This window comes from Chiloscyllium plagiosum, chromosome 5 (assembly GCF_004010195.1).
Source record: "Chiloscyllium plagiosum isolate BGI_BamShark_2017 chromosome 5, ASM401019v2, whole genome shotgun sequence".
In the NCBI taxonomy this organism is placed as follows: domain Eukaryota; kingdom Metazoa; phylum Chordata; class Chondrichthyes; order Orectolobiformes; family Hemiscylliidae; genus Chiloscyllium; species Chiloscyllium plagiosum.
The window spans coordinates 48019475-48034509 of NC_057714.1; the positions used below are offsets into that span (position 1 = coordinate 48019475).

The 15035-nt window shown below is 42.0% G+C and overlaps 1 protein-coding gene and 1 long non-coding RNA gene across 14 annotated transcripts in view; one reads left to right on the forward strand and one right to left on the reverse strand.

Moving 5' to 3' along the window:
- Positions 1–3069, forward strand: part of LOC122549873 — a 6314-nt gene extending 3245 nt beyond the window's left edge. Inside the window, exon 3 of the long non-coding RNA XR_006311689.1 lies at positions 2986–3069. This is a non-coding gene — a long non-coding RNA (uncharacterized LOC122549873). The remainder of the gene's footprint in view (positions 1–2985) is intronic.
- Positions 1–15035, reverse strand: part of invs (inversin) — a 277037-nt gene that overhangs the window by 120092 nt on the left and 141910 nt on the right. For all 13 annotated transcript variants that reach the window (XM_043690031.1, XM_043690027.1, XM_043690029.1 and 10 more), the window contains one exon: positions 3016–3171. In XM_043690031.1, coding sequence (XP_043545966.1) covers positions 3016–3171 — 156 coding nt within the window. The remainder of the gene's footprint in view (positions 1–3015; positions 3172–15035) is intronic.

A 15035-nucleotide genomic window follows, 5' to 3' on the forward strand; every position in this document is an offset into this window, starting at 1 on the left:
GAAGGAGGGTGTCAGTGGAAGGGTACTGGTTGGGTCGGCGGGAAAGGAAGAAGCGGAGGGCTTTGAGGCCTTCGTGATGGGGGATGGAGGTCTATAGGGACTGGATGGCCATGGTGAAGATAAGGCGTTGGGGGCAGGGAAGTGAAAATCATGGAGGAGGTGGAGGGCATGGGTGGTGTCCCGAACGTAGGTGGGGAGTTCTTGGACTAAGGGGGACAGGACCATGTTGTGGTATGCAGAGATGAGTTCGGTGGGGCAGGAGCAGGCTGAGACAATGGGTCGGCTGGGGCAGTCAGGTTTGTGGATTTTGGGCAGGAGGTAGAAACAGGCGGTGCGGGGTTGTGGGACTATGAGGTTGGAGGCGGTGGATGGGAAATCCTGAGGAAGCTGGAGAAATCTGCATTCATCCCTCACCCCACCTTATCTCAGTCCTAACCCTCGGACTCAGCAACTCCTTCTTGATCTGAAATCTTCTTCCCGACTTCTCCGCCCCCACCCCCTCTCCGGCCTATCACCCTCATCTTAACCTCCTTACACCTATCGCATTCCCAACGCCCTCCCCCAGTCCCTCCTCCCTACCTTTTATCTTAGCCTGCTTGGCACACCTTCCTCATTCCTGAAGAAGGGCTTATGCCCGAAACGTCGATTCTCCTGCTCCTTGGATGCTGCCTGACCTGCTGCGCTTTTCCAGCAACACATTTTTCAGCTCTGATCTCCAGCACCTGCAGTCCTCACTTTCTCCTATTTATGTTAAATTGTCTGATATTTTACTTTGTACTTCTTCCTATTATTTACTAAATAAATATGACGAGACAAATCTCATTTTCCAACAGTAAATGACTTTGAATTATCAGAGAAGATTGCTTAACTTTGAAACATTTGAATACAGTAGATAATGGAGACAAAAAAAAACAAATAAATCAAAATATGATTCCTGAAATCCCAGCAGTTATCTCAGAAAAGCATGTTAAAAATAAAGCATAAACTCGTGATCCTGGTGATAATTAGAAATCACTTCTTCAGTCTTGCAAAATAGTATTTGTTTAATTAAAAATATGGTAACGCATTACTCTAAGTAACTCTGCATAAGCATCCATGATAGAAATGAAGTGACAGGTTCTGTATAGATTACTTGTGGATTGAATTAAGAAAGAAATGTAACATTAGCTGCATTGATACTTGATTAACAAATGCAACTTAGAGTCATAGAGATGTACAGCATGGAAACAGACCCTTCGGTCCAACCTGTCCATGCCAACCTGATATACCAACCCAATCTCGTCCCACCTGCCAGCACCCGGCCCATGTCCCTTCAAACCCTTCCTATTCATATACCCATCCAAATGCCTCTTAAATGTTGCAATTGTACCAGTCTCCACCACTTCCTCTGGCAGCTCATTCCATACACGTACCACCCACTGTGTGAAAAAGTTGCTCCGTAGGTCTCTTTTATATGTTTCCTCTCTCACCCTAAACCTATGCCCTCTAGTTCTGGACTCCCTAGCCCCAGGGAAAAGACTTTGCCTATTTACCCTATCCATGCCCCTCATAATTTTGTAAACCTTTAATAAGGTCATCCCTTAGCCTCCGACGCTCCAGGGAAAATAGCTCTAGCCTGTTCAGCCTCCCCCTATAGCTCAAATCCTCAGAGGTAAAAATGAGGACTGCAGATGCTGGAAACCAGAGTCTGGATTAGAGTGGTACTGGAAAAGCACAGCAGGTCAGGCAGCATCCAAGGAGCAGGAAAATCGACGTTGCGGGCAAAAGCCCTTCATCAGGAATACCGGCAGGGAGCCTGCAGGGTGGAGAGATAAATGAGAGGGGGGTGGGGGTGGGGAGAAAGTAGCATAAAGTACAATAGGTGAATGGGGGTGGGGATGAAGGTGGTAGGTCAGAGAGGAGGGTGTAGTGGATAGGTGGAAAGGAAAATAGGCAGGTAGGACAGGTCATGGGGATGGTGCTGAGCTGGAAGATTGGAACTGGGGTAAGGTGGGGGGAGGGGAAATGAGGAAACTGGTGAAGTCCACATTGATGCCCTGGGGTTGAAGTGTTCCGAGGCAGTAGATGAGGCGTTCTTCTTCCAGGCGTCGGGTGGTGAGGGTGCGGCGGTGGAGGAGACCCAGGACCTGCATGTCCTTGGCAGAGTGGGAGGGGGAGTTGAAATGTTGGGCCACGGGGTGGTGTGGTTGATTGGTGCGGGTGTCCCAGAGATATTCCCTAAAACGCTCTGCGAGGTGGTGTCCTGTCTCCCCAATGTAGAGGAGACTGCATCGGGAGCAACGGATACAATAAATGACATTGATGGATGTGCAGGTAAAACTTTGATGGATGTGGAGGTGAGGGAGGTGGTGTGGGCGCAGTTTTGCAATTCCTTCGGTGGCAGGGGAAGGTGCCAGGACGGGAGGGTGGGTTGTTGGGGGGGCGTGGACCTGACCAGGTGGTCATGGAGGGAACAGTCTTTGCGGAAAGCAGAAAGGGGTGAGGATTCTGTTCCTTCAGGATTATAATGACATGTGGAAGAGGATTTGTAGAAATGCACCTTGTCAGCAATAATTGTGGTTTGGTGGTTACTGGTGATTGTGATTCACAGGCCAAATGATTGGATTGGAAGTGAAAAATCCTACAAAAATATAAAATATGAAAATATGTACAGAAGTAAGCCATTTTGCCTCTCCAACTTGTCCTGCCATTCAATATCATCATTGCTAAAAAAGACAGGACAAGTTAGAAAGTGTGTGAGAATGCATATGGTACCACAATTATGAGGGAAGCAATATCAGAATTTGAGAGTATGTGAGGCATTTCTTTATCAGAGGAACAATTTAAAAGAGAAACTTGCCTTTTGTATGAAATGCCTTTCGCATGTTAATCAATGTTTGATTCTAGTTAGCTTTTTGTCAAAAATGTTTTAAAAATTGATACCTTGTCCAACAGTTTTCTCTCTTTTCGTATTATAGTTATTCCGTTGTTTTTAAAATATTTTAGATCTCCATGGGAATTAGAACAAAATCTAACCTTCAATGAGTGTATGGATCACTTCTTTATGGCCCATCTCACAAGCCCGGAAAAGTGGTGTATGTTTCATCACATCCATGGCATCCACTTGTGCCCCATACTTCAACAGAAGCTTCACTGTGTTAACATGACCAGAGAGGACTGCAGCATGTAGAGCTGGATGCATTGAAAGAAGAAATATTTGTATCAAATATTTTGACATAATGTAAATAATACACACAAGTACACAGAAATGGACAGAATCACCCAGTTTAATTTCTTAACATTAAGGAAAATTTTAATGCATAAAGAGTAAACATTATCCATTACGGTACTTCAAATGTGAATGCAGATCTTTTCAGTTAAAAGTCAAACACAAGAGTAAGTAAACTCATTTATATTCTTTAACGGGCATGTATTCTGGTGATTATATTACTGGAACAATAATTCTGAGCTCTGAATGTGATCCAGTGAAAGTTCAAATCCAATCACAGCAGTCTGTGAATCTGAATTCAGCTTCAAAAATCTGAACATCAATAAAATATTGCTAAGAAGAGACACAAAGTTGAGACATTTCATCTTGCATTCATTAGAACTGAAATACAACGGAACCAGCTTTAGAAAGGAAACAATTTACGCAACAAGAGAAGTGGTTCTTGGTTGGTTGGTTTGCATGAAGATGCAGCATAAACTGTTATCTATCATACTTAACTGATTAAATGCAAACCAGGAAAGTTGACTTGGTCAGAGCACTGCAATGGGCATGCAGCAGGGATTGGCTGTCTCCGAAGTCCTGCCCTCAGTGAAAAAGGTCCAGTGTGTGTGGTCATTTTCTTTCTGCCTATGAAGAACTGGGCCCTGTGTGTAAATGTAGCATGGCACTAAGGATGGGTATTTATAACTTGAATATTGTAGCTGTAGTTACAATGACAGTTGTTTAAACAGAAGTTGTTAAAGAGGAAAAAGCAACATTCTCTCTGAATGAAACAGTTTTTCTGTTTGGCAGATTTTAAACAGGTCATGACGTTGAAGCAGGAGAAGCAAAACTCTGAGAAGACAGAGAGCGAGAGAGAGAGAGATTATGTTAAAGTAGCAAAACATTCATGAATGCGTGATTATATTTCTGCTGAAGTGTCCTTTTGGAAATCATTACTCTTCCATAAGACCATAATATATCAGAGCCAAATTAGGCCACTCAGCCCATCAAGTCTACTTCGCTATTTTCTCAACCCCGCTGCGCCTTTTGATCCTGTTAGTAATCAAGAACCTATCAATTTCTGTCTTAAATACACTCAATCACTTGGCTTGCACAGCTTTATGTGGCAATGAGTTCAACAGATTAAGCACCTTCTGGCTGAAGAAATTGTCCCTCATCTCAGTTCTCAAGATGAGGGCTGCGCCCTCAGGTCCCAGACTCTCCTACTAGTGGAAACATCTTCAATGCATCCACTCCATCCAGGCCTCTCAGTATTCTATAAATTTCAATTAGATCCCCCCTTTGTCTTTCTAAACTCGATTAAATACAGACCCAGAGACGCCACTCACTATGATTTGACAAGCCCTTTATCTCGGAATCATTCTTGTAAACCTCCTATGGACCCCCTCTAAGGCCAGAAGATCCTTCCCCAGATATGGGGCTCAAAACTGATCACAATATGCCAAATGTGGTCTGACCATAGACTTATACAGCCTGAGCAGTTCATCCCTGCACTTGTATTTGAGCCCTCTTTTGCTTTCTTGACTGCCAACTGAACCTGCATGTTTACCTTAAGAGAATCCTGAAATAGAACTCCCAAGTCCATTTATGCTTCAGATTTACAAAGCCTTTATTCATTTAGAAAGTAGTCTATGCTTTGATTTTTCCTACCAAAGTGCACAATTCATACTTTCCCACATTATATTCTATCTGCCATTTCTTTGCCCACTCTCCCAGCCGGTCCAAGCACTTCTGCAGCCTCCCTCTCTCCCCAACACACCCTGTTCCTCCACCTATATTTGTGTAATCTGCAAATTTAGCAACAATGCTCTCAGATCCTTCAGATAGACTATTAATGTATTATGTATAATAGTTGTGGTCCCAACACTGACACCTGCAGAACTCCACTAGTCACTGGCTGCTACCGTAACATGGCCCGACTAGTCAGCCATTCCTGTATCTATCCCAGTACCTTGCCTCTAACACCATGGATGCTTACCATATTTAGCAGCCTCCTGATCAGCATCTTTCAAAAGCCTTCTGAAAATCCAAATTGATCATGACCACTGGCCACACCGGCCCTCCGAAGAGTAACCCACCCAGACCCATTCCTCTACATTTACCCACAACTAATGTACCTAACAATATAGGCAGTTTTGTCAGAGATAACCCCCCCTTGATGAAACCATGCTGACTTAGCCCTATTTTACCACACACTTCCAAGTACTTTGCAAACTCGTCATTAATAATGGACTCTAAAATCTTACTAACAGCCAAGATCTAGTTTCCGGCCTGTAACTTCCTGTCTTCTCCCTTATAATTCCATCATAATACGTCTCTAGCTCACAGGGTTCCTTCATCTTAAGCTTCCTAAATCTAGTTTGCCTCACTACACCTCACGAAATCCAGAATTGCCTGTACCCTAGTGGGCTCTATCACAAGCTGCTCCAAAAACATCATCTCGTGGATAATTCCACGAATTCCTTTTCTTGGGATTGGCTACCAAACTTATTTTCCAGTCCACCTGCATTTTGAAGTCCCCCATGACCAACTGTAATAGTGCTTTTCTTAAATGCCTTTTCTATCTTCTGATTAACTTTCTCCCCCACATCCTGACTATTGCAAGGAGGTCTGTACATAACTCCTGTCAGGGCCTTTATTCCCGTGCAGTTCCTCAACTCTACCGACACAGATTCTGCACCTCCCAATCCTATCGCACTTCTGGTTATCAATTTAATTTCACTTATCACTAACAAGGCAACACTGTCCCCTCTGTGTATCTGCCATTCCTTTTGTTAGTACAAGTAGTCCTGGAATTTGGTTCCTAGCCCTGATCACCTTGCAGCCACATCTTTGTGATACACACATTGTATCCGCAAATTTCAATCTGCGTTACAAACTCATTTACATTGTTTCTGCACACACTTAAGTACAACACAGTTAATCCTGTGACCAACCCTCCTTCTCATAGTTGTCCCCTTATCTGCTGTGTCTGAATTTAGATTTCTGGCCCTTTCTGTACCCCCCTGTCATATTACTTGTTCTGGAAACTTTAACATCCTTTGCTGAGCCCTCCTCCCCGTTGGGCGGCACGGTGGCACAGTGGTTAGCACTGCTGCCTCACAGCGCCAGAGACCCAGGTTCAATTCCTGCCTCAGGCAACTGTCTGTGTGGAGTTTGCACATTCTCCCTTGTGTCTGCATGGGTTTCCGCTGGGTGCTCCGGTTTCCTCCCACAGTCCAAAAATGTGCAGGTTAGGTGAATTAGCCATGCTAAATTGCCCATAGTTGTTAGGGGTAGGGGGGAATGGGTCTGGGTGGGTTGTGCTTCGGTGGGTCGGTGTGGACCTGTTGGGCCGAAGGGCCTGTTTCCACACTGTAAGTAATCTAATCTAATTAATTATTTCAATAATTTTGCATGCAAATAAATCTATGCCCAACACTCACTATTTAACATACAACACTAGTTCTGCAGTTCGCAAGGACTTTGGTCACAGCATGATTCAGGCAGAGTCCATCCGTCCCCAACACTGGTGCCAATATTCCATGAATTCAAACCCATTTCTCCCAAACTTTGGGCCACACGTTTACTGTTTTAATATTGTTGACTTTGCGCCAATTAGCTCGTGGCTCAGGTAATAACCCAGAGATTAGCACCTTTTAGTTTCTGCTTTTTAAGTTAGCCCCTGTTGCTCATATTCCTTCATTAGAACCTTTTCTTCTTTCCACCTATACTATTGGTACCTATGTGGACCACAACAACTAGATTTTTCTCCATCCCACTCAAAGTTCCTCTGCAACCCAAATGAGATTCTTGAACCCGGGCAACAGACAGGCATCACCGTCTTCGGGGAGAACCGTTCTATTCCACTGACTATAGTCTCCCTGATTACAGCTAAATTTCCCTTTTCTCCCCCACTTGAATGTTGTTGTGTCCCACAGCGCTATGGTCATAACATCCCTACAGTGTGGAAGCAGGCCATTTGGCCCATCAAGTCCACACCCATCTTCTGAAGGCATCCAGCCCTATCCCTGTAACCCTGCATTTCCCATGGCTAATTCACCTAAACTGCACATGTCTGGACACCATGGGCAATTTAGCATTGTCAATCCATCTAACCTTCACATCTTTGGTTAGTTTGCTCATCCTCTCTACAGTCTCCATTCTCATCTGCACAGGGAGCAAGAATCTCAAAACTTGTTAAACAAGCTCAAGGATGGAAGCATCTTCAGCATTACCTCCTGGATTCCTCTACCTGACTTGCTCATAGTTGCACATTCCTGTCCCTGACCATTGACCGAAGTCAAGGTAGTTAATCTAAGGTGCGTGATTGCCTCCTAAGACATAGCATCCACGTAATACTCCCCCTCCCTGGCATGTCATAGTGTTCGGAAGTTCAGACTCCAGTTCACCAACTGTGAGCTGGAGTTCCCCAAGCAATGTGGCAGCACGGTGGCACAGTGGTTGGCACTGCTGCCTTACAGCGCCAGAGACCCGGGTTCAATTCCCACCTCAGGCAACTGACTGTGGAGTTTGCACATTCTCCCTATGTCTGCGTGGGTTTCATCCGGGTGCTCCAGTTTCCTCCCACAGTCCAAAGATGTGCAGGTTAGGTGAATTGGCCATGCTAAATTGCCTGTAGTGTTAGGTGAAGGGGTAAATGTAGGGGAATGGGTCTGGGTGGGTTTCTCTTCAGAGGGTCGGTGTGGATTTGTTGGGCTGAAGGGCCTGTTTCCACACTGTAAGTAATCTAATCTAATCTAAACAAACACTTGTTACAGGTGCAGTCACTGAACGACAATGTGTTCACCAGCTCCCACATCAAGCACGTACAACTCATCACCCAACCCTGCATCTCTATTTTATTTACTTAGTTCTTAACTTGCTTTTTGTTCAATATTTCTGACTGTAACCTGTAAATGTTTCTCCTATGTACCTTCAATCTGAAAGTAAGCTATAATATAGTCAAACTATCAAGCTCTTACCAACCAATGAATATATGGTTTTCCTGAAATGTCACTCTTTATTTTGTGCTGGGTCCCGATTCTGGGTCTCAATTTATCCTGTTAAAGAAACTTACAAACTATGAGCTAGAAAAGCAAGCAAACAGCACCTCTTCCCCTCTCCACCAAACTCCCACACTGACTCCAAAATCTCCAAACCATATACTCACTCGGGCTGTGTCTCACTCCCAATGTGATCTCTCCTTCCTGAACATGCAAAGATTACTCTCACAAAGTGTACTGTGAAGGACTATTTGTGGCTGGCAGCAATTGTCTTGGTGCACAGTTGGGCTGTACACATGCAGCCAGTGGCAGAATTCAAGAAGATCCTGGCAGTGGCAGGTACTTTCTCTGTTAGTGAGTGCAAGATGTGATGAGAGTGGTGCCGTAGAGGTGTGATGCAGACATACTGAGGAGAACAGCAGAATACTGAATGAGATACTTGTGAGAGCTCATTTATAGAAACTCTGCATTATACTCCTGAAATTGACATTTATCTGATTTTTGGTAAAGTTCAGCTTTTGGTCACCATCATTGAGACTTGCTGTCAATTCTGGATCTGTTAATTGAATTTCAATTCCACCAGTTGAGATGTGAACCCTGACCCTCAAAGCATTAGCCTTGCCCTCTGGATTATGCATCCAGTGATATTACACAATCTCTTGTTTGCTGTAATAAATATTCTTCAATACTTTCTTTACATGTGCAACTGTTAATAGAGTCATACAGCATGGAAACAGACTCTTCGGTCCAACTATTCCACACCGACAATGTTCCCAAACTAAACTAGTTCCACTTGCCTGAGTTTGGCCCATAGCCCTCCAAACGTTTCCTATTTGTGTGTTTATCCAGATGTCTTTTAAATGTTGTGACTATATCTGCATCTGCCACCATGGGCACCATGGTGGCTCAGTGGTCAGCACTGCTGTCTCACAATGTCACGGACCTGGGTCCCATTCCACCCTCGGGCAACTGTCTGTGTGGAGTTTGCACATTCTCTCTGCGTCTGCATAAGATTCCTCCAGGTGCTCTGGTTTCCTCCCATAGTCCTAAAATATGCAGATTTGGTGGATTGGCCATTCTGTATTGCCTATGGTGAACAGGAATATGCGGACTAGGTGGATTAGCTATGGTAAATGCAGGGTTACAGGGACAGGGTAGGTGGGTGGACCTAGGTGGGATGCTCTTCGGAGAGTCAGTGCAGACTCGATGGGCCGAATGGCCTGCTTCCACACCGTAGGGATTCTATGATTCACTGACATTCCACACATGAACCACTCTCTATGTAAGAACATTGTTCCCATGTCGTTTTTAAAACTTAATCCTCTCAGTTTAAAAATATGCCCCCTAGTTTTGAACTCTCCCATTCTTGCCTTTCACCTTATCTATGCCCATCAATTTATTGAAACATTGTCCTTTAGTTTATAAAGGACAAAGAAAATATGGTTTGATATGAAAAGGGGTGTCCATGTACATCTGCGAATATCTCTATATATAATCTTAGTTTTTGTTGTCATAATCGAGATGCTGGCAATCTGCTGTGGATTTATAGTTAAATGTTCAATGTGCTCTGTTGCTCATTAGAATTAAGGTATTTGGCAAGCAATCCCTTGCTGTTTAGAAGGTTTGGCGCGATCAGGTATTTTACTGGCAGGTATTTTACTGGCTGATTCTTCCTAAATCCGAAATTCAGCCTTTTTCCCTCCTCTTAAGAAATAGATGCTGTCATTCTGTTAAACAAATAGCATTTAAGATGCCTATAACTGCAAGACAATAAAGAGCTGCTGTGTCAGCATGGCTTGTTTTTTCCACTATCAGTCATTCTAATGCTGTTTGCTTGTTTCCCACTTCAAGTACACAAGTTGTCTTGTAATCAAGATATTCAATGTTGGAGTCACAGTGATCAAGGGGATTCTCAGGCCAAGCAAATACAAAAAAGTCTTTGTCTGTGCAGCTAGCTCAGCTACCGTCATGTCCAGTAACTGACGACAGCACTGTGGAGTGGCTCCTGCAAATGTGCTACTTGTTTCCTACACTAGGGAGGAGGAATTTCACTTTCATCATTAACCTAAACAATGAAAAGCTTTCAATGCTGTCAGTATCTATGGATAGATGGATGGATTGAATTTCTTAAGGCACAATATCCATTTGTCACCATGGAGCTAAGCAATGGTAACAGAAGCAATGAACACACCCTATTTTTATTACTACACACTTTTTCTGAGAGCAGCTAAAGACACAACATGCAGCTGCCGCAGTTTCGTCTGTTACCAAAGGGGGCATCCTAACGCTTCCCTAGTACAAACAGTATAATGTGCAAGTATCTCGAGGTCGAAACTGAGAAAAAGATGATTACGCACATTACAAGGTCACTATAGATCACAAATCAAATTGTCCTGCAGTGGCAGGCTGATCAGAACAATATTACACAATAAACTTAATTAGCACACCCTGACTTTAGTAAAGCCTTCAACAAGGTTTCACATGGTAAAAACAATGACTGCAGATGCTGGAAACCAAATTCTGGATTAGTGGTGCTGGAAGAGCACAGCAGTTCAGGCAGCATCCGAGGGTAGACTAACTAGTAAAGTTAGATCACATGGAATTCAGGTTAAGCTTGCCAGTTGGATACAATTGGCTCATTAGTAGAAGACAAAGAGTAGCGGTGGTGAGTTGCTTTTCAGATTGGAAGCCTGTCACCAGCAGTGTTTTGACAATAAACAATAGACAATAGGTACAGGAGTATGCCATTCAGCCCTTCGAGCCTGCACCGCCATTCAATATAATCATGGCTGATCATTCCTAATCAGTATCCTGTTCCTGCCTTATCTCCATAACCCTTGATTCCGCTATCGTTGAGAGCTCTATCCAACTCTTTCTTAAATGAATCCAGAGACTGGGCCTCCACTGCCCTCTGGGGCAGAGCATTCCACACAGCCACCACTCTCTGGGTGAAGAAGTTTCTCCTCATCTCTGTTCTAAATGGTCTACCCCATATTTTTATGCTGTGTCCTCTGGTTCGGCACTCACCCATCAGTGGAAATATGTTTCCTAGTTATGAAGGCCAGCATGCTGTTAGCCTTCTTCACTACCTGCTGTACCTGCATGCTTGCCTTCATTGGCTGGTGTACAAGAACACCCAGATCTCTCTGTACTGCCCCTTTACATAAATTGATTCCATTGAGGTAGTAGTCTGCCTTCCTGTTCTTGCCACCAAAGTGGATAACCATACATTTATCCACATTACACTGCATCTGCCATGCATCTGCCCACTCACTTAACTTGTCCAGGTCACCCTATAATCTCCTAACATCCTCTTTTGTTTATCAGTTATATAAATGATTTGAATGAGTATATAGAAGGCATGGTGAGTAAGTTTGTGGACAACACCCAAATCAGTGGCATAGTACGCAGTGAAGATTTCAAAGGGATCTTGATCAAATTAGTCAATGGCCTCAAAAATGACAGATTGGGTTCAAACTGGATAAATACGAGGTTAAATGCATTTTGGTACAACAAACAAGGGTAGGGTTTATACAATCAATGATAGGACTTTGGGTCATGTTGTAAAACTGAGGGATATAGAGGTTCAGCTGCATGATTCTTTTAAGTTTGCATCAAATGTAGACAGGGTGGTTAAAAAGGTGTTTGGCATGCTTGCCTTCACTGTTCAGTCCTTTGACTATAGGAATTGGGAAGTTACATTGAGGTTGTACAGGACATTGGTGAGGCTTCTTCTGGAATACTGTGTCCAGTTGTGATCGCCAAGTTACAGGAAGGATATGACGATACTGGAGAGGGTTCAGAAGAGATTTACCAGGATGTTGCTGGGGTATGCAAAGCTTGAGTTATAAACAAAGGCTAGATAGGCTGGGACTTTTCTCACTGAAGCATAGGAGGTTGAAAGACGACCTGATAGAAGTTTGTAAAATAATAAGGTAGAGATAGAATTAATGGGAGTTGTCTTTTCTCTAAGATGGGGGATTTCAAGACTAGGGGACACATTGTTAAGGTGAGAGGAGAGAGATTTTAAAAAAGGTGAAGGGCATTTTTTTTTTTTTTACAGAGAGAGTGGTTCATGCGTGGAATGAACTTCCTGAAGAAGTAGTGGATGTGGGTACAATTAAAACATTTAAAAGATATTTGGATAATTATACATGAATAGGAAAGGTTTCAGGGATATGGGCCAGGAGCATGCAGGTGGGACTAGTTTAATTTTGGATTATGATCGGCAAGGACTAGTTGGACTGAATGGTTTGTTTCCATGCTGTATGACTCTATGATAGAAGATTTTGAATGCAACATGTCATTTGGTTCCTCAGTGATCCTATCAGTAAGGCTGTGGCATAAAGCTTGGTTTAGACTTTAATTATTTCTTTGCCTTCCTTTGTGGAGTCATGCTTTTGAATTTTAGTTGTTATAAGGTAACTTCTAAAAGTACAGTTTAGACTGCTTTTGTGGAAAAGACATACATTCACTGCAGAGGTTGGGTGCATAGTTCTATAGGAGAAAGTGAGGACTGCAGATCCTGGAGATCAGAGTTGAGTGTGGTGCTGGGACAGCACAACTAATAATAGTCCTAACCCAAACAAACAACACCCTACTATCTTTCCAGACAATGGGTAGATATTCTCTTAAATTATCAGTTCATTTGTAATGAGGTCAAGGGGTTTCAGTTACTTTCATCTTACTCAGAGAGTAATAGGTATTGTCTCCCTTGAAGGAGTACACCATTTAAATTCCCATGGGAATTCTTATCCTTCTCTGTCATAGCATATGATTGTGTATCTGAAGAAGATTAAGCAAATGAAACAGTGACAATAAATTTTATAATTTCTTTGATAAAAAGATAAAAATATTTCTTTGATAACAAGATAAAAATATTCCAATGTGTTTAATGGGAAAAAGTAGGGTAATTTAAAACTAGGTAGAAGAAATAAACAGAATGAGCTAAGACCATTACCAAAAGTTTGGTTGAAAAGATAAGCACAGTTAAGGCTTTCAAAAGGGATAAAACAGAAAAGTAATGATATTTAGGTAATGAATTCTAAAATGTAGGATTCTGAGACAACTGGTCTGTCACCAATATTGGGATGAATAGAAGGAAAAATGAACAACGAACTTGAGATTGAAGACAAGGTTTCATGAGGGGACATGAGGCTGAAAGAGGTTGCAGATGTAAGGTGTGATGAGAAGATGTGCAGACAACAATAAAAATTTTTCAGTTCACTGGCACACAAGAATTCACGATAATCTAACAAGCACAGGCTTACTGAGTAAGCAAAACTTATTACGGACACTGCCAATGAAATAGATACCAATGGATTCTTATCCCCTGTTCCTTAAAAAAAGGATGTCATAATCAATAACTGTAGTTCAGTATTTGATAATTAGCAATTAATTGTAAATCCTGTGGATAAACCAAGTGTACGTAGATATAAATATCATTAAGGTAGGAAGGGGAAAACTTTAGGAAAATCTGTATATAATGGAGCCAAATACAGTACCTAAGAAAATGTCTCCTACACTTAGAATCAACCATCACAGGAGGAAGACATTCATATCTACACTAATTCTTTGAAAACATAGCTCCATATACCTATATTTTCCCCGTAGCTGTGCAATTCTGTTCTTTTTGAGATGTACTGAAAACTCTTTGCAAGTTACTGATGAATCTGCTTTACTTTCAGATAGAGCATTAGAGATCGCACAACTCAATGCATGTATCTAAAGAAAACTTCACTCATCACTTTCGCTAATTAATTAAATTCAGCAGGACTAGATAACAAACCCATCAGTTAAAGCAATTACTTTTTATTTAGCCTGATCATAATCCTTTATAATAATCATATCTGCTGAAACCATCTCTGCTTTAGGAATGGCAATAGATCTTCTCAAAACTCACTAAGATCCTCATAACATAAGAAAGAGGAATAGGAGAGGCAATTCAGCCCTTCAGCTTGCTCCACCACTTAACACGATCGTGTTTGATCTCATCTTAGCCTCAATTTCACTTTTTTGTCCACTCTCTACAATCCACCACTCATTAAAAAACTGTCCGTCTCCTCAAGTTTATTAAATGCCACAGTATCCATTATACTCTTGGATAGTGAATGCTACAGATTCACAACGCTTTGAGGAAAGTAGTATGGAGTATGGCAGTATAGTAAATGGTATGAATTTATTCTCTACCTCCCCATTACCCCAGCTTTATCACAAAAGAAGAGAGGGAATGTCTCATCAACAGTCATCCATCTTTCATCACTAGTTACATTTTTATTAACCTTTTCCTCCCACAAATGCAGGATCTACTTGTCAGCTCAATTTTTATTTGCTGATGTGATTTTTTAGAATAGTTAATTAAAATGTTGCCTCAGACCTATTCCTTTGTAAATTCACATTCTGCTTTCTTGACCCCAAACACACCAACTTCTGCCTTTGCAAGAGTAGAACATTGTGCAAATTACCAAAATTGACACTGCACTGTCAAATTTGTAAATATCCTAATTTTATATTCGGAGAACCAGAATTTCAGTTCATAACTCAAGCGTGCAATTCACAATAGCACAGTGAAGTGAGACAACACAAAAATGGCGTAGACAAAAAAAAGTGTTTCTATTTCACAAAATCAAAACATGTATGCTAAGGAAATATGGGCAAGAAGAGAAGATTTAAAATTAGAATGGCATGAAACGCTGATGAAAATGGGCTCAAAGAATAGAGAACATTCATGTCCAAAATAACTTTTCTGATCTTAGATGTAATATCTAACCACAAAGTTGGCTTTTGAATTATTTTACAAGCTGTTAAAATAGCAGATAAAGTTTACAGTGAATAAGGTT